The following is a 20,629-nucleotide window of genomic DNA, read 5'->3' on the forward strand; positions in this document are numbered from 1 at the left end:
TCTTCTGACTTGTCAGCCACTGCTGTGTGACCTCCAGTGCTTCTTTTGCTTCTTTTTCTTTTCTTTTCTTTTCTTTTCTTTTCTTTTCTTTTCTCTTAGCACATTGTTTTTCTCCATGGGGTACTACTGGGTAGTGAGTATAATCCTTAGGGTCTGGAGAACCCACTACTTTTACAGAGGACCTGGTTTAGTTCCCAGCACCCATATGGCAGCTCACAACTGTCTTGTTACTGTAGTTCCAGGATGTCTGATGCCTTCTTTTGGCCACTGTAGGCACTGCACGTGTGTGGTGACATATATGAAGCAAGGCACTCGTATATATTAAAACATTAATACATTCTTTTTGAAAGAAGGTAACTAATTGGTGTGCAGAGTCCTCGGGATACTCATAAGCAGGCGAGTTCCTTTCATCCTAGTAGTGGATGATCTTGGTGGTTTTTAGTTGGTCTCTCAAAGGATGAAGTAGTGAGATGGAAGTAAAAGAAACCTCTTCGAGTGGTAGGAATGCTGGGTAGTTTTGAGTTTACCGTTTCCAAAAGTCCCAGCTGCTGTGCTTCTCAAATTTGGTTTTGAATAAGATCCCATGACACGTTGAAAGTAAGTCTGGGGGATGGTAATTTGTCATACTTTCAATATATCCTAAAAAAGTACTTTGGAAATGAAATATTAGTATTACTTTCAAGGAGGAATTGGGAGAATGGTTAAGGATAAGAGATTTTTTTCTTTGTTTACTTTTGGGATTGTATTTAAAAAAATTTTATGATTTATTTTTATTTTATGTGCATTGGTGTTTTGCCTACATGACCTCTGTGTGAGGGCGTTGGGTCTCCTAGAACTGTAGCTATGGACAACTGTAAGCTGCCATGTGGGCAGTAGGGATTGAACCCTGGTCCTCTGAGAGAGTAGCCAATGCTCTTAAACAGAGTCCTCTCTCCCGTCCACAAGATTGTAATTTCTCCCTTCCCTTTCCTCCTTCCAACCTACTCCCTTCTCTCCTTCAAAATCATGTTTTTTTTTCATGAGTTGTTATTGAATGTATATGTATTTGTATATGAATATATTTTTCCAGATATAACTTATTGAGTCCATATAATGTTACTTACATATGTGTTCAGGGCTGATCTTTTGTGGCTGGCAGCCGGTTGGTGTATTCCTCCCTAGGGAGGGCTCCTCTCCCACTCCCAAATTTCCTCAGATGCCCCATAGTACTTTGTGTAGGGAAGAATGATACTAAAAATTCTTTTTATGATTTTGCACTAAGTAAAAACCATTGAGAAGGAAGCCAGTACCTGTTCCCTAGGCATACTTCAAATTATCCAAGGCCTCCTTTCTAGCACTTTTAATGTTGCTTATAAAGGATCTAGGCTAGTTCCCCATGTACCTCTTACAACAAGGAGCTCTTTGAGTCTCAAGATTTTGATGTCACTAGCTTCATTGCACTTTAAGAAAGTATTTGAGATCCAAGGAGCTTTGGTTATGTGGCTATATCTGTCTTTGTTAGAAGTGAAATCTAAAAAGTTTGATGTTCACTAGAAATATCAATAATTCTATGACATGTTAACATAGACACTATTTTTTAGGAATGACAAATACTTTTTTCAAGAAAAGGTTGAATGAGTAGTATTGTTTTACATTTTTATAAATGTCTTTACTCATTGGCGGAGCAGAAAATAGGTGTAGTCTTTCTCTGTCTCCTCTTTTCTTTCTTTCTTTTTTTTTGTTTTTTGTTTTTGTTTTTTTGGTTCTTTTTTTTTTTCGGAGCTGGGGATCGAACCCAGGGCCTTGCGCTTCCTAGGCAAGCGCTCTGCCACTGAGCCAAATCCCCAACCCCTTTTGTTTTTTTTTTTTTTTTTTGAGACAAGGTTTCTCTCAGGTTTCTCAGTCCTGGCTGTCCCAGAACTCACTTTGTAGACCACACTGGCTTCAAGCTCACAAATCTGCTTGCCTCTGCCTAGAACGCGCTGGCATTAAAGGTGTGCTCCAATGCTGTCTAGCAAAAATAGCTGTATTCTTGATCTGCAGAAGCAAATACAAGCTATATCATTTGCCCTGTGATACTCTGAAGACCTGTGTTATACTGCAGCATCCAGCATGGCCCCAGGCATTAGGCTGCCCCCTGACTGGAGCAGCAAGGGAATAAAGAAAAGACAAACGCACAGGCCCATGACACAGAGCAACTCGGATCGGGTGGTCCAGGGTCTACTATTTGTAGGATTTGTCGTAAGGACAGAGAAGAACCACTGTTAGGTTTTCAGTCAAGAGAATGGTCAGTGTTGTATTTTAGATTGGTTGACTCATAATGTAAGACATATAGAAATGGATAGATAGTAGCTATTATCACAGTGACATTTATCATATGACTAAGTAGGTCAGTGTTTCTAAGGCTGATGATTAACTAGGAATTAGACTTTGAGAATAAGTAGGTGCATTGATTATTATTCATTTTCTAACTAGAGGAATTGTGGTGAAATAGTTTTTCTTAAAACTTCTTTCAGCTGTGGAAATGGGCAAATTAGCATTAATGCTACATGACTGGTTTAGGTAATTGCATTAAGCAATTGAGATGAATCCAGTGCAGGTTCCCAGAAGAATGCTTACAACTGTGTAGAGTTCCCATCTGATGTTAGAATTTGTGGCGGGGGTAGGGGGGACACTTACCCGTGTCATGTGTAATGTAAAGGTCATATATAACACAAGACAGAAAAAGGCAGCCTTGCAAGACCCAGCCAGAAAGCTGTCTAATTAAGAAGCAGAGCAACGACCTGGAGCCAGTGCAAGAGTGAATGAGGCTGGCAGAGCTTGTGTCAAGGGAAAAACAAGCAAAGTGCAGAGGGCTTTTAGGGCCATGAGACTATCCCATGTAAGGGTGGATACCTGCCATTCTGTATTTGTCCATTTGAAAGGAGCATACACCACGGAGGGGAAAGCTAATGTAAACTGTGGATGCTGGGTGATAACCAAGTGTCAGTGTAGGTTCATCACTTCTAACAAACCAACCCTCTGGTGGTGGACGTGTGGGGGGACAAGGGCGTGGGGCTCAGATTTGCTTTGAACCTAACATCTGCTTACAGCTTGTTGTTAACTGACTCATGTACTGTGAAAAGGTCATTAAGTTAAGTTTCTTTAGTTATACAAATACCAAATGCAGCAATTCCTGATAGAATATCTATGAATATTGGTTTGCTTTTTGTGAGCCACATAGGAAGTTGAAAATTCCATGCTCTTTCTAGAGCATCTGTTTAGCTCAAACTGTCAGTGCTGGCAGGATGTTATTTTTGTCAGGACTAAAGAAAATGGAGTATGTACTGTTGAGTTCACTATGTTAATGCTTCTTAGGTGGGAACCGAGGACCCGAAGAGTGTGTGTTTTTAGAAAGTATGTTTTTATGTACTGCTCCTCCATATATATAAAGTAATACAGTATTAAATGGTTTAATTAGGCTCTGAAGCTGAGGATAAAACTGTGACCTTATTTAGTAAAACTTAGACAGTGGTTTAATACCTTTTACAAAGGAAAATGCAGTTTCTTCTGCCATAGTGAAAGTCCTGCTCTTACTTCACAAGATGACCATGCTCTTTCCCTGTCCCTGCCCAGTTCTGTGAGGCCGAGGCTTGGGTGCATCCCAGGTTTGACTTTAGCTGTAAGCTGTGACAGAGGCTACCGGATAGCAGTACTGCTTTTCAGGATGTGCTGCAGACTGCCCTTACTCAGGAAGGCCCAGCACTAGGCTTTGTGAAACTGTCACGCCCATCTGTGTACTTGTTGGGATTTTGTTGACCCTGCGTGTACCAGGTTGATGGAGGCCCTATGTGATGAGCATCAAATCAACGTAATTAAATGTCTTAGGGTTGCTGTGGTGAAACACCATGATCAAAAGCCACTTGGGGAAGAAAAGGGTTTATTTCCCTCACAGTTCCATATCAATAGCAGTGAGGGTAGGAACTCAGGTAGTGTAGGAACCTTGAGACAAGAACTGATGGTAGACACCATGCAGGGGTGCTGCATTCTTCTAGAAGCCGGGACTGTAAGAAGCTTCTGTGTGCCTTTCAACACTCTAAGTGCCTACAGAACAGCCCCAGGACCTCTCAATACCAACTGACTTTTCTAGCCAAAGTTCCAAAGTCCTTCCATAATCTTTGACAAAACAACATGGTCAGTTCTGTTACAGCCATACCCTGTATCCTGTACCAGTTTGTCTCAGGGTTACTATTGTTGTGATAAAACACCATGCCTACATACAACTTGGGGAAGAAAGGGTTTACTTCATCCACAGTTCCACATAACAACAGTTCATCATCAAAAATATCGATGGCACAAACTCAAGCAGGACAGGATCCTGGAGGCAGGAGCTGACGCAGAGGCCATGAAGGGATGGTGCTTACTGGTTTGCTCCTCATGGCTTTGCTCAGCCTGCTTTCTTGTAGAACCCAGAGCCTCCAGCCCAGATGCAGCCATACCTAAAGAGGCTGGGCCCTCCCACATCGATCACTAATTAAGAAAATGCTCTATAGGCCCTGCCTGCAGCCAGATCTTAAGGATGTATTTTTTTATTAAGACTAATTTATTATATATAAGTGCACTGTAGCTGTCTTCAGCCACCAGAAGAGGGCATCAGATCTCATTACAGATGGTTGTGAGCCACCATGTAGTTGCTGGGATTTGAACTCAGGACCTCTGGAAGAGCAGTCAGTGCTCTTAACCACTGCGCCATCTCTCCAGCCCAAGGATGTATTTCTTAATTAAGAAAATAAGAGTCATCTTGCTGATGACTCTAGCTTGTGGCAAGTTGACATAAAACTAGCCGGCACCTTAAGATTGTTAGAGCAAGAAACTAGGGGAGTGGTTTGACTTGATTCCTCCAAGAGTATGCCAGATATAAGAAAATATTTGGATTATTCTAAAATATTTAGTAAATTTCCATGTATAACAAGGAATTGGGAGGAAAAGATACCAGGTTTTAAAAAACAAGAAACTGATGTGGTGAACACATCTGTAAGCCAGGTGTTTGGGAGGAAGAAACAGGGCAAACACCCACACCTATAAACAAACAAACAAACAAAAAACAATCAAACAAAAGCCAACTCTATTATCTGAGTAGGTTTAAGTTCAGTTTTTATATGAACCACAGATCACAGAAAATTACTTGAAGTTTTTTTTTTTTTTTTCTTTTTCTCTTTTTTGGAGCTGGGGACCGAACCCAGGGCCTTGCACTTGCTAGGCAAGCGCTCTACCACTGAGCTAAATCCCCAACCCCTTGAAGTTTTATTTAATCAATTCTCCCAAACCTGGCCTAAAACTAAACACATGAGAGAAGTTAGTTGTATACAGTGGGTGATTAAGGCATTATGATATGATTTTTTTTAAAGTATTTTTAGTTTTTTAAAGTTCCACCCAAGGAGGCTATAAAAAAATCCCCAGATTCCATGTACTGAAGTTACAAATGATAAGAATTGAACCTGGGACATCTAGAAGTGCTCTTAACCCATTTTTCTAGCCCAAGGACTTTTTCCCCTCCAAGGCATCGTTTCTTTGTGTAGCCTTGGCTGTCTTAGAACTCTGTTTAACAGGCTGGCTTTGAACTCACAGAGATCTCCTGAGTGCTGGGATTAAGGGTCTGCATCACCACCATCATGCAAGGACTTACTTCTTTTGAGGAACCATTTGAGCAGGGCCATTGTAAACTGTAACAGTAAAGGTGTTAAGTCCAACACCAAAGATATTTAGAAGTTGCATTCGGCAATTGCCTGGGAGGAATGGCTTCGCTTCTCTATCAGCATGTAGAGTTGTTGGAGTCTTAGAAGCCTTACTTACCTTTATCGTGCAGATAGGCAGGAGTCGTGATGTTATAAAGCTGACTCCTTGGCTTCAAATTTTCTCTCTAACACTAATCACCTTATGTCAGTTTTATCATCATTTCTAAGTGTTTTATTGCTGTTGTTTTGCTTTGTTTTGGTTGTAAATAACATTCAGTTTATTTTGTATATTTTGCCTGCATGTATATATCTATGTACCACACACTGCCTGGTGTCTTTGGAGGTCAGAAGACGGGATCAGATCCCCTGGAACTGAAGATACAAATGGTTGTGAATCACCTTGTGGGTACTGGGAACTGAACTTCGCAAGAGCAACAAGTGCTCTTAGCCACCAAGCCATACCTTTAGCCCTTATTATCATCTCTAAAATGAGAAGTTATAAGTGGTGATTATCTCAAACTATTAATTTTTGCTCCTTTTTGAGATAGGGGCTCCTATAGCCCAGGCATGCGTCAAACCTGGCCCTACTTCCCAAATGCTGGTTTGCAGGTGTGTGCTGACATGCTTTGCTCAAACCTACACAGTAAGTAAGAAAAACTCAAAACAGGCTTTGCTCCCTCTTGTAAGAAAAGTAAAAAGATCCAGTGTTTTCCTCTGGCTTAATTGAGGTAATTCACCAATACTGATATTAAATTCCAATTTAATATTACTTGATAGCTAATCTTCATCGTTATATAGTTATTAGCCTTTTGTTTTGTAGGTTGCTTTGGAATTTCTTTAGACAAATTAAACTCAGGTTAGATTCTAATGACTCTTTCAAACTGCACTTTGAAAATATTATACAGAGTAGACAGTTGACAACAGTGCCACTATTCCTCTTTTTTTTTTTTTTTTTTCGGAGCTGGGGACCGAACCCAGGGCCTTGTGCTTGCTAGGCAAGCACTCTACCACTGAGCTAAATCCCCAACCCACTATTCCTCATTTAACTGTTGTAATTTTCTCATAATGAAGTTTTTCATACCATTCTTGCTAGATCCACAAATCTGTTCTGTAATGTGTTTTAGCCTTCCAGGTTGTTCTCTGAGTCTTTTGGCGCTCTAAAATTACCACTCTTATACAGCTACTCACTAAACTTTTCTGGTGCGTTGAGTGCATGTGTTATGTGGTGCAGGGAATTGAGACAGGCTAAGCAAGCATTTTACCATCAAGCCATATTTCCAAGAATGGGACTAGGTGCTGGGAACCAAACTCAGATCCTCCATAAGAACAGTGCATACTCTTTAATGCTGAGCCATCTCTCCAGCCTCCAAGTCTTGTCTGTCTGTCTGTCTGTCTGACTTCTTTCTTTTAAGTTATGAGTAAAACTTGATGTAAAAGTTGAATGGCAATAGAAATATTTTTATGTTCCTTTTGACATGTTTTATTGTAGCAGCTTTGCTCTTTTCATTATAACATCAAAAAATTCTTGAAGTTCAGCCTTTAGGATGTATGATCTGTGTTTTTGGAGGCTGTGATGCAGCTCATTTTCTAGCACACTTCCTTAGCTTTGCCTGGGGGTTCAAACCTGGGGCTCAAGACTCATTGGCACATAAGCTGGACAGAGTAGCAAAACCTTTAGGTATAAAATAATTGACTAGTTCATACACCCCTCCCCCCTTTTTAAATAGAATCTTGGCTTTCAGCAGATAATTCTCTAGTGAATAAATGTACAAAATATATACTTAGTTTTGCTAAGATAATACCATAAATTCAAGGCTTTGTGTACCAACTGTATACTTTCTGATCATCAATCATAAGTCTTCTATACAAATTACAAATAAGTGGTGCATGGCATGCTGGCACACTGTGGGCATTCCGTAAGCCAATTGAGTTTAAATTGTTACATAGTCTCAAACTTCCCCTAGTTCTTTAAATAAAAAAGGAGCTTTTAGAAAACGTTACTGTGTTTTCTTGTTAAAATACTGATCTATTTAATCAGCCTAATACCATTGTTGATCTTGGGTATTTTCTCATAGACTTGTAAAAGTGCACAAACAGAGCCTTGCCACTTGTGTGAAGTGGCTATTTAACCATGAAATCAACTGTGTTTATTGCTGCTGCCCTGCGGGCATGTTCTTTCTGGCAGTGCTGTCCATATTTGGTGGCTGTGCATGGAGAGCCAGGTGGTGCTGCAAAGCATCGCACAGTGAAGCGTGGTTATCTCCAGCTTTGACATTTGTCGTTCCTTGCTGCTGAAGGGAAGGGGGAAAATCTGTTTCTCCATATGTTTATGCTTTTTTTTTTTGCCTGCAGTTTTGTCCAGATGGTCTTATGAACATTGTTTACTTAGGGATGTCATCCCAGATGTTTTAAAAAGTGATGGGTTAATGAGGTACACAGATACATAAATTGTATAAATTTAAATTTAAAAATTTTAAATGTTATTTATTTCTAGGAATTTTTTTAAATTTGTTTTGTTTTATTTCTTTGTACTTACTTTTATTAATTTGTACTTTCTGTATTTTATTTCTTCCAACAGTTGTTTTTGTGTAAAAAGTTAAAAGAACAAGACTGGTAGTTTCAATTAATAGAATGCTTGACTAGGATGTAGTAGTCCTGTGTTCAGTCCCCAGCACTGCATAAAACCGGGCCTGTTGATAATTGTCTGTGGAGTGGGAAGCAGGAAGATCACCCCTGGGTAAGGCTAGGTGAACCCTTGAGGCAGATATGTTACATATCAGAACAGCACTGACTAAGGATGTTAAAGACAGGAAAGTCTTTTCAGGATTCATTTGTTCAGAGCTGCACATATCCAAATCATAGCCTACTGTGTTTTTTTTTTTTTCTTCTTTTTTTTTTCTCTTTTTTTCGGAGCTGGGGACCGAACCCAGGGCCTTGTGGTTGCTAGGCAAGTGCTCTACCACTGAGCTAAATCCCCAACCCCCCTACTGTGTTTTGTAATTGTTTTATAATCATTGAACATAAATAATTGATGGGATTTAGGTGGTAAAGTGATGGGTTTATAATTAGAATATTACTGTTATGACCTTAAGTAAATCACTTAAGTTGTCTGAGACAGTGCTGGGATTAAAGGCCTGTGCCACCATACCTGACACAGACATTGTTTTTTAGTGGCACAGCCACTAGTAAGGAGCCATTGTTCTTGTACATGGTTCCTCACCTGTGATCTTGGAAGAAACACTAAAAATGCATCACCAAAACAGCAGCAGCAGCACCAGCACCAAAACAAGCATGGGACATGGAAATGGGATTAGCTGGGAAGCAGGGATCAGTAAGTGTAGGAGGAGACCAAGAGTATAACTGTGGGTGACTATGTCAAACACAATGAAAGCTATTATTATTCTATAAAATTGTATATGTGAATGAAAGATATGAGAGTCCAGTATCAGAGACAGCCACAAGATCAGGTAATAACCCTGGTGGAAATTCAGCCTTTTTGCACCTGATAGAGTCCTAAGGTGGGCCTGGAGGACTTGAGATTCTGTGATTTGTAAGTCCTGGAATCAGAGTCTGCTGTGGGTACATCAGGGGTGACTGTAAATGTTTGTTTGTTTGTTTGTTTGTTTGTTTAAGGCAGGGTTTTAAGTATACCAGGTTAGCCTCAAACTCTGTTGTTGAGGATGACCCTGAATTTCTGATTTTCCTGCTTCCGTCATCTACAGAAATGAATGAATGAATGAATGAATGAATGAATGAATGAATGTTGGGAGTTGTCACAGAAAAACTGAAAAACTAATAAAGCAGTGTTCAACTGGGCATAGTGTTACATGTCTTTAAGCCCAGGCAAGTTCAAAACCAACCTCATCTACATGGCAAGTTTTAGGTCAACCAAAGTTTATAAACCCTGTTTCAGAAACAAATACAAAATAATGATGATGTAATTTTCAGATCTTTACTAGTTATATAAATTGTCTAGTACAAAGTGTGGCATGCAAGTTTATTACTTAGTTTACTTTTTTAATAGTAAGCTATGATCCCATTAACTGTTTTAGCTTTTAAATTTCAGGGTCACAGGAAAGGCAGACTTACAAAAGGGCATCATCACTGCTAGATGGAAGGTTTCCTCATCCTGTCCTTTCTCCTGTTTGCTAGCTGTCATCTTTTCATCAAAAGTTTCACCTCTGAGCCTGACGTGGTGATGCTCAACTTGAATCTCAACACTTAGGAGGCAGAGGCAGCAGCAGGTGGATCTTTGTGGAGTTTGAGGACAGCCTTGTCTACATAATGAGTTCTGGTACAGCCTGAGCTACACAATGAGACCCTGTCTCAAAGAAAGAGACAGAGACAGAGAAAGTTTTCCCTTTTGGGGCTGAAGAGATGGCTCAGTGGTTAAGAGCACTGGCTGCATTTTCAGAGGGTCTGGGTTTGATTCCTAGCACTCACATGGTGACTCACAAGCATCTATAACTGTTCCCAGGGGACCCAGTGCCCTCTTTGGCCTTTGTGGGCATTAGGCCTGCTAAATAGTACATAGGCAGGCATGTAGTCAAAAATACCTACATACATTCAAATGTTTTTACATTAGAAAAAGACAACAGAATTTCCCCTCACCACTTAATCTCTTAAAAAAATCAATTTGCATTCATCCTGTAATCATCTATTTTGATACCTTTGGTGTTCAAATCTTAACGCCAGTGGTTTGCTTGTTCTGATCAAGATCTCATGTAGCCCAGGCTGACTTCAAACTCTCTTTGTAGCTGAAAATGACCTTGACTTTCTGGTCATTCTGCTTCCTCCTTCCAAGTGCTGTAATTATCAGAGTCCCACCAAGTGCAAGTGTCCCTTGCTCTGTTGAGCCCTTCTGTATTGTGTGCGTAACAGCAGTTTCACACTCATTTGCTGTCTTTGCTCGGGAGGCAGGCGGAGAACCAACTTCTCTTCAGCACTTTCTCCTTCGGTTTTGGGGAATGGCATTTAGAAGGAAGGTCTTTTTACCTTCTTCTCTTTAAACTTCTATGTTCACCAAGAAATATGATATCGGGTCCAAATACCTATATGAGAGTGAGTTCTGTCCAACAGCAGTAAAGTGTAAAACAAAGATACTTTTGCTTGTGGTCTTCTTGTTTGGTTTTAAATGATAAATTTAAATTGTCAAGTGACTCAAAGCTAGTCTTCTATTTCATGCCATTTATGTTTTCTGTAACTCCTAGATGCATTTTCTAGAATCATAAAACTTTGTGAAGAAAAACGTGAAGCAGGGGAAATAAAGAAGGGGAAGAAAGGCTGTGCTGTGCCATCTGTCAAAGGAATTACAAACTTAGGAAATACTTGCTTTTTTAATGCCGTCATCCAGGTAAGAGCCATCAGAATGATCTGTCAGCTGTAAGCAGTTATTTGAACTAGTTGACGTGAGCACACACACGCCTGTAGTATAGACTGTCCAGGCACTGTCCGTTGTTACTCTACCAAGTTCTTCCTGTTGTTCTCGGCGCGGTGTGCTCGTGACCGTGTGTGCATTCAGCAGTGGAAGTCCGTTGTCTTCCATTGCTTCCTTAGTCACACGGACAGACGGACAGACGTAAAGTGCCTTCAGCTAAGCCTTGCATTTTAAATGGATGTGTTTTGCTTCGCTGCATGGGATTTGAAACCTTTAGAGTGTTCATTTCATCGGATCAGAGACATACCATAACTGAATCAGGAGGCTTGACCTTTTCTGTTGTTTAGAACTTGGCTCAGACTTACATTCTTTTTGAACTGATGAACGAGATAAAAGAAGATGGCACCAAATTCAAGATTTCTCTTTCGTCAGCTCCACAGCTGGTGAGTAACAAGTACAAGAGCCACATGGTACCTGTTATCCAAACACTTAATTCTGTTTCTCTAAACTGCCAAATGGGACTGTAGTCAGAGGACTCTAAAACATAATTCTCAGTGTCTCCTAAAAGTAGATAGTCAGATAACTTTTTCAGAAATTATAACTTTAAGATATGCTGTAATTCGGACATATCATGGTTGAAAAAGTACAAAAATATTGAGGCAATTTTTATATGCATATACTGGAAAAAACTAGAGACAAACTTTTATTGAGCAAAGTGTTCAGGATCCTTGTTTTGCAGTAAATGGTAATATGTACTCAAATTTTGTTGTTATTCTTTAAACTTAGAATGAAATGTTTAACATCTGAAGGCTTAAAATATTTTTATTAGCAATTTATTTATTTGGTGTGTACATGCATGCATGGCATGATGCAGGCTGGGGTCAGAGGGCAACTTGTGGGACTCACTTCTCTCCAATGTGGTTCCTGGAGATGGGACTCCAAGGTCATTGGGCTTGATGGCAGGTGCCTATGGCTCTCAAGCAGCCATACACTCTACATAAAGGTTCTTTAAGTCTAGTGTGATGTTGGAATTTTAAGCTAATGAGAAAGAAAGAAAATAACAAAAACAGTCACTGGTATTCAGAAGTTGGCGTAACCAGCACCCATGGTGAGGCCATGTTTCTCAGACCTACAGTAAGGCAACCTCAGGCCAGGGCTCCGAGCCTGGAACAAAATGGGAACAAAGGGTCTGACAACTTGTTAGCACATGTGAAATCAAGCTCCCCTCCGGTTGGCACCTTTCCTGTCTTCCAGGATGAGATTCCTGGGGAAATTCCCTTCTTTGGGGTCCATTGTTTCAGATTGAGTGACACAAGTCTCTTTAGAATACCTGCATTTCTGTAACTGGACTCAGTTACAACATTTAATCCCGTTTTCTATATTTCACTGTTTTATAGAGGAAGGACTCAAAGTTAATATACTTGAGATAATTTAGTTACTGTCATTTAAATAAAGTATAGCTCTTAGATTCTTGGCGGTGTTTTGTTTTGAAATTATGTGTTCCTAACATAGCATTGATCATGTTTTCAAAGGAGCCGTTAGTGGTGGAACTTTCAAGCCCTGGACCATTGACTTCAGCCTTGTTCCTGTTTCTTCACAGCATGAAGGAAGCTGAAAAAGGACCACTTTCTCCTAAAGTTCTTTTCAATCAGCTCTGTCAGAAGTGAGTGTGTCTGTATTCTTAATATGAGCAGTGAGGTCCCAAAGTACTAATGTGACATTCCCACAGCAAGGGTTTTACTCCTGCCTGGTTGCTGCATGGACTGTCAAGACAAAGATATAGTATCCGCTGGCCACATCTATGTGCTTATGGAAATTGTCACTATTCTGTGAATACGTGATTGTTCATCCCCATTTTATATGTTAGGAAACAGGCTCAGAAATTAGGTAGCCCACATACTAGGATATGTAAGTGTATCCACTAGGACACCAGCTGGTTTTGTGTTTCGTGAGTTGCTTGTGCTACCTGGACATTTGTTTCTGGGGTAGGGCTGAATGGTCAGGCTGGGGCTAACCAATTCTTCATGACTCAAGACCATTACCCACCTGCGAAATCTGGAAAGCAAATATAAGAGATACGTTTCTTTTGTTGGTGCCCTGTATGTGATAAGTTATTTCTCTGGCAGTGAAGTGAGCCAATTTAAGCCAGATTGGAATATATATAAACACAGATTTATTGGGAAGCCGTGAGATCCTAGTCTCAAAGACAGAGACCAGGGAAGTCAGTTACACTGGGGAGGGAAAAAGAAGGGAGAGGGAAGAGAAAGAGAAAGTGTGTACAGAAAGAGGAGAGAAGGAGAATTTGGGAGAGAACAAAATGTCTAGATTATACATCAAAGAGCCTCTGGGGAAGGGTAACTCAGCCACTGTACCAGAAAGTTCAAGGTTAGGGACTGGGTATGCCATGTAGGGACTGAGGGATGCGGGGAGAACCTAGAGGCCAGGTCTGCTTTGGTATGTAAAATATGCACCTCAGTTTTTGTCTCTGGCCTGAAACCCAGCATCTGCCTTTTGTTGATAATAAATGAATGAGGGGCTGCATAATCATCTATGACTGTTCCCTGCTGACATTAGGGCATTGTTATTGGAGGTGGGGGTTATTGGAGCAGAGTCAAGATATGACTGGACTTTTCTGTTCCTCAGAAAACTAAAAGCAGATTGACCAATGACTCAGCACTATTATAACTGAGCATTTACGTCAGCATGCAGAAGTTACGCACACTCATGCTTAATACAGCATTAGTCACAACAGCCAAGTCACAGTGTACAGAATTAGTTTAGGTGTTGTCAGTGCACAAGTGGATAAAGAAAATATGACTACACAACACAACTGTATGCAGGCCTAAAGAAAACAGTCTGTTATTTGCAGAGAAATAAATAGAACAGGAGATTAAAATGTTAAGCCAAATAAGCCAGACTCAAAATGAAAACTTCATGTTTTACTCATATGTAGACATCTTAGTAAAACTAAGGCCAACATGAAAGTGAAAGGGAAGATTTGGGAAGAGTAAAGGGTGGAGTACAGGAGAATGAAGCATGCACGAGGACGGAAGTCATAATAGAATCAGCTGTATGTACAATGAATGCACACTAATACAAAATCTCACTCCTGACAAATTCCAATGTAAGGACGGATGTTTCATCTTAGATGCAAGCTCACCTTGGAATTCAGTCCCATCTAAAATGAACTTTATGAAAAGAACACAGACTAGTATTAATATAACATGAAACAAATTTACAGTAAATATCTCGTTTGATAATTTAAAACGCGTTGTTAAATAAATTGTGAAAATGAACTACATTTTTCTACTTGAGAAGACTAAAGAGGAGTAAGCTAAACACCACTGAACACCAATGTGATGGCTCTTATGACCCAGAACCTCGTACTTTAAATAGTATTCCTCAGTTTCTCCTAACTAGCATCCACTCTACAACACACTAATGTGTCTGCCACGGAATTAAGTGAATTGGCGTAAAGTTAACATGGAGGAGAAAGAACCATTTCAGTTAATCTTCTGCTAGATAGCTGCAAAGAGAATCTTATGGGAATAGGTCAGAGAACTGAGGCTAAAACCAAATCCCACTGTTACTTGAGCCTCCACAGCTGGCATCACAAGAAGTCGAGATTCCATAATAGACTCGTGCTGTCAATATCAAGCAGTGCCGGTGACCTCAACTAGAACAGAAACAAGAACCCTTCAGGAGTCCTGGTTTTTAAGCAGACCCACAGGGTAGAGATTATTTCTGAACAAAAACAGTAGCCTTGCTGCAGCTCTGTCTTAAAGCATGTACAAACTATTTATTGCCTTCTAAATAACCACTGGAAATGTAAACTTACGATTCCTCTTTCATTCTTTTACTGAGGACTTGAAAACATAATCCAGTCACTTATAAGATTTTTGAAGGAGCTTATATGAGGTACCAATATCAAGAGACCTTCAAACTTACTTTTAAAAAGTTAACATACCAAACCTATGAAGATATTCAGCCTATTTGATAAGATGAACATTCACAGGAACCATGCCTTAGTATATTAATTATTTCCCCACCAATACATCTGACAAATGCAGATGAAGGAAGAGAGGTTCATTTGAGCTCAGAGTCCCAGAGGGTACATCCACCATGGTGGAGATGGAGTGCCTGCTAGACCAGACTGGTCCATGGCAGTCAGATCCTATCATGCAGCTTGGTGGATCACGAAGCAGAGAGGAGACTGGACCCACAGGGTCATACGGCCAGCCTACAGTTCTCTTAGCCTAAACCCATCAACTCCGCCTTATGTCCCAGAGTTCCGTAACCTCTCCAAAACAGCACCAGCAGCTTGGGGACCAAGTGCTCAAGCACATGAGCCTTGAAGGACATTTCAGATTCAAACCATATCACTTAACAAAATGGATGCTATAAGAAAGAGGCAAAAAGTGATGGAAAGATGGCTCAGTGGTTAAAAGCAATCACTGCTTATAGAAGACCAGATTTAAGTTTTCGATACTCATATCAATGGTGGCCACAGTTGCCTCCAGTTCCAGTGATCCAATGTGCTGTTCTTCTGACCTCAGAAAGCACTAGCACACAGGTAGTGCACACAAATACACATACACAGGCACACATGCACGCACACACACCCCCCCCCTTTTTTTTTTTTTAAAAGAAAGAGGTGAGGGTTTTTACAATTCTCAAAATGTAAGGCCTTGGGAGGTCGCTTAGCAGTTGAGAGCACTAGCTGCTTGTCCAGATGACTGGGTTCAGTTACTAATACTGAGATAGTCATTAGCAACTGTCTGTAACCCAAATCCCCAGGGAACCAACACCCTCTTCTGGCCTCCCGAGTATTGCATGCATATGTTCACAGTGATACATGCAGGCAAAACACTCATGCACATAAAAAGAAAATCTCAAAAACAAAATCGCTCAAGATACTGAAGGAAAATTATGTATGAGGATAAAAGAGTTGATTGTCAAAAAAAGAAAACAAGTTGGGTATGATGGCTCATATCTTAATCACAGCATTTGGGAGGCACAGGTAGGTGGACTCTGAAAGGTCGAGGCCATCATGGTCTACATAGTGGGTTCCAGAATAGTCAGGACTACATGACACATAAATCCTGTCTCAAACAAAGAAACAAACAAAAGAGAAAACAGATTAAACAAGCTGTCTATTGGGTAATGATGCATCGGCCAGTTCACAGTCTAAAGACTTCCTCTACTACAACCATATCACCAAACCACAGAGAAAACAAGAGCCTGCCATATGGCGCAGCAGGGAAAGGTGCTGGCCACCCAACATGCAATCCTAACAACCTGTTGGATCCAATGCACACACACAAGAGAAGACGTGTGTGTTTCACACGGCCGAGAACAAAGCTCACTGTTTAAGCGTGGGGGATAGTGTCTTAAGGCTTGAAGGAAGTCTCTGCACAGTGACTCCAAAGGCCACTCAGGCAGCCAGAGTACGAAGAGTGGAGTCTTACAGGCCACTGGATGTCCGAACTACAGCCACAAAGTAAGAGGCATATTAGGAAATTTGCTTTCCAAGCCAGCCAGAAGGGCTATGTCAGAAAAAGTTAGGATTTCAAATTAATTCTCAGAGAATGGAGAAGTCTGAGGAAGGAGTGACAGATGGGCCAGGAGCTGGGAAAGACGCAACAAACATGAATATGCACAATGCCTGCAAGCTGAGAAATCAAGACGACGACGTCTAAAAGACAGCAAGAGGGCGGCTGTGCTTTACTTCAGACACTGATTAGAGCTGTCCAAAAGGTCCTGTACGTACTCCGAGAATGTCCAATAGGTGGTCAGCAGCTAAGAGCACTTGCTGCTCTTGGAAGTGAGTTTGGCTCTCAGCACCCACACCCCAGAGTCCACAGCCAGCTCAAACAGGGCTTGCAGGGATTTGATGTCCCTTCTGGCCTCCAAGGGTACAGGCACATGTGGTACACATACATAATACAGGCAAACACTCATACACATCCGAACATAGAACTTAAAAAATAAAATTACTGTCAGGCTATGCTCGTAAAGAATATATAAAATATAAGTGAACTTTGTGTTTGCACGTGAACCGTTTTTTCAAGATGACTCCAAATGTATGAACATGTTTCAAAACTTGAACAAACCCAGAGTCTGAATCATTTTTACCTCTAAGCATGTCAGATGAGAGGTGCTAAACTTGTAGTAATGAATTCTGAAGAACAGGGTAGATAAGAATCAGAATTTTTAATCTAGGAGCACTTAGCTATTTTAATATATTTTTAATTTTTATAAATCATAATAAAAGAAGGAAACATGAAAACAAAGTTACTTTGGTCAGAGTTAAAACAAATTTCTAAAGCCTACAATGCCCTAAAACTATTTACCTTTATGGGGCAGCTTGATCTCTGAGCTTCTCATGGACTTTTCTGGCTTTCAAGAATTGAAGAAATGTTATGTGCTGAGTAAATGAAGCATGCCAAACCCTCTCTATATGGGGCCAGTTTAAGTTTTAACAAACTTTTAATATCTGTAGGTAAAATAAATCACAAGTTCCTACTTAAAGAACTGTCTTCCTTCACACCTCAGAACCGAACTGAACTAGTTTATAAGATCCAGGGGTTACACACAGTAACCTCACACATGATCATCTCAGAAAAATAAATAAGTGAATATTTAAACAATGGTACGTAACAGCCTCAGATCATGTGTACCTGCAGGAATTGTATAGCCCAAGCTATAAAGTATTTGTAACGAGACAGAATTGGCAGTCTGCCTTTGACCCCAGCACTGGGGGGACAGAGGCAGGTAAATCTCTGTGAGTTTGAGGCCATCCTGATCTACAGAATGAGCTCCAGGACAGCCAGAGCTACACAGTGAGGCCTTTCACAGTGCCCATGCACTGCACATTCCCAACAACTGTGGAAAGGTTGTTTTCGCTCCTGCATCTTTGCCAACATTTGTTGGCTTCGTGATGTTAGCTATCTGACTGGGGTGTAACCTCTGTGTCTAGTTTTGACTTGAATTTCCCCGTGGCTAAGGGTATTGAACCCTTCCCCCTGTATTTTGTGGCCATCCGAGTATTGTTTCTTCAATGTTCATTTTTCCATTTGTTTCTGGCCTTGTGCATGTGTGAGTATGTATGTATGTATGTATGTATGTATGTTTGTATATGTGGTGTGGTTGTAGGTCTTCTTTCTTTTTCTTTTGTTCTTTCTTTTCTTTCCTTCCTTCCTTCCTTCCTTCCTTCCTTCTCTTCTTATGTAGATTTTCTAGGTACTAATCTAGTAATTTATGGCAATCGGTTTTCCATCAATCCAAAGGCAGTCTCTTCATGCTGGTTGTTGTTTGTTTTTCTGTGAATCATGCAATGTCATGCAATCTCACCTGTTAGTTTTTGCTATTATTGTATAATCTATTGGAAGCTGTCAGAATGTCTTTGCCTGTTTCTTGAAGCATTTCCCCTGTTTTCTTTTAGTAGTTTCAGCATTTCAGGTGTTACATTAAGGTCTTGCCCATTTTGTGTTGATTTTTTTTTTTTATAAAGGATGGCATCTACTTTTATTCTTTTCTGTGTGACTACAAAGTTTTCCCAGCACTATTTAGTGACGTGTGTGTTTGTGTTGCGTTGTCTGCTTGCTCAGTTGGTATACGTAACTGTTTCTGTGCTGCTGCCATTCTGGCTTGGTTACTATGGCTCTTACAATACATTGATACACCCAGGACATCCTTTTCCAGACTTTAAAAATTACTAAAATCTAAATATTGGCTATTAGTATTTGTACGCATAGCACTTAACTATCTCATTCAGGAAATCTAATTGTTAAGTCTAGGAGGAGTATATCGCATAGTTAGCAATATGCACTTATATTAAGATTCATTCTGTAACTATGAATATATTTTTCCTAAAACAGGAAGCAAATGAATATATTGAGGTACAGAATGTAGGGCTGGAGAGATGACTTAGCAATTAATACATTGATTGCTCTTCCAAAGGTCCTGAGTTCAATTTCCAGCAACCATATGGTAGCTCACCACCATCTATAATGGGATCCATTGCCCTCTTCTGGTGTGTCTGAAGATAGCTTCAGTGTACTCATGCATAATAAATAAATAAATCTAAGAAGAAGATTCAGAATGTATCTTAATCTTTTTATTCTTCAGGATAAAAAGATAAATTACAGAAGTTTGGATCTGAGTGCTATTTTTCTTGCTGGCTGTATGACTTTGCATATTAACTTTTTTTGATCCCTCATTCAGTGCAGTTGGGGATAAAGGAGTTAAAAGTACATAAAACTGTCAGTACTGTATATGCTAAGCTATTAAGAGGTAGCCATTTGATCTTAGGATATATCATTAGGATGGGCTCATTTTCCCTGGAAGAAGAATAGAATTTTGTCTGTTTAATTGAAAAGTAGCAAACAGACTGTTAATTTATTTCAGAATGCTCTTAGGCAAGACTGACATATTGCTGATGACCAGAGGAATGATTTTATTCTTGTTTTTCTTTTCTGTTTTCTTTTAAAATCCTAGGGCTCCTCGATTTAAAGGTTTCCAGCAACAGGACAGCCAGGAGCTTCTGCACCATTTGTTGGATGCAGTGAGGACAGAGGAGACAAAGGTCAGATTCTTAATGTTTGTCACTTGTTCTCTCAGGCAAGGGTGAGATTTAGAATCATTTCTCTAATATGAAAGTACAGTGAGAAGTCATTTTATCTACATTTTTGCCTTTCTTCAGTAAGTTTATTTCTTTTATACTTTTGTAGAAAAGTACGAGGCCATTTTTTCTTAATGTTTCTCAGCTTTGTTTTTTTTTTTTTTTTTTTTTCCTTTTTCTTTTTTTTTGGAGCTGGGGACCGAACCCAGGGCCTTGCATTTGCTAGGCAAGCGCTCTACCACTGAGGTAAATCCCCAACCCCGTCTTTCAGCTTTTAAAATAAATCGAACACAATAATTCAAAGTAGCTTAGAGATAAACCTCACTGTGTTGCAAATTCCTAGTCGCAGATACTCAAGAGACTGACGAAGGATTTCTTGGACCCAGGAGTTTATAGTGAGATCTCCATCAAGGAGGATAGCCAGGAGTGGTGGTGCAAGCTTTTAATCCCAGCGCACAGGAGGCCAAGTCAGGCAGACCTCTGTGAGTTGGAGGCCAGCCATGAGACCCTGTCTCACTAAGGAACAGAGGGAAGGTGGGAGGGAGAAAAAGGAGGGAGAAAAAGAAAGAAAAAGACAAAAGAGAAGGGTAGAAATGTTGTCTGGAATATTGAGGCCAAGGAGATAAACCCAAGGGCTACACCTCCTGGAAAATGAACAACAGTCTGGAGCATGTCCTCCTTATCCCCCCATTCTCCTCTCCTCTAGCTACTGTCTCTGGCTCTTAGAAGGTTTTCATTTCTGTCAGAAGCCTGAGCAGTGTTTGCTTCTCCTGCTGGAAGTCAGTCGGCTCATGGTCATCGTAATTGGCACACTTGAGTTTCACATGTGCAAAACCTAAACTGACTGCTATGATTTGGGATTCTCAGAGTAGGCCTTCATCGCCTCCTGCTGGGTTAAGTGCCACACCATGGCTGAGGGAGTAGAACTTCAGCCTG

The 20,629-nt window shown here is 40.3% G+C and overlaps 1 protein-coding gene across 6 annotated transcripts in view; it reads left to right on the forward strand.

Annotated features, from left to right (window-relative positions):
* Positions 1-20,629, forward strand: part of Usp45 (ubiquitin specific peptidase 45) — a 73,468-nt gene that overhangs the window by 10,993 nt on the left and 41,846 nt on the right. For 5 of the 6 annotated variants that reach the window (XM_006237941.5, XM_006237940.5, NM_001395561.1 and 2 more), the window contains exons 6-9: positions 10,904-11,046; positions 11,418-11,513; positions 12,603-12,733; positions 19,570-19,657. In XM_006237941.5, coding sequence (XP_006238003.1) covers positions 10,904-11,046; positions 11,418-11,513; positions 12,603-12,733; positions 19,570-19,657 — 458 coding nt within the window. Of the gene's footprint in view, positions 1-10,903; positions 11,047-11,417; positions 11,514-12,602; positions 12,734-19,569; positions 19,658-20,629 lie in introns of those variants that run through there. The other variant, XM_039109813.2, reaches the window with a different exon arrangement.

Source organism: Rattus norvegicus, chromosome 5 (assembly GCF_036323735.1).
Source record: "Rattus norvegicus strain BN/NHsdMcwi chromosome 5, GRCr8, whole genome shotgun sequence".
Taxonomy (NCBI): Eukaryota; Metazoa; Chordata; class Mammalia; order Rodentia; family Muridae; genus Rattus; species Rattus norvegicus.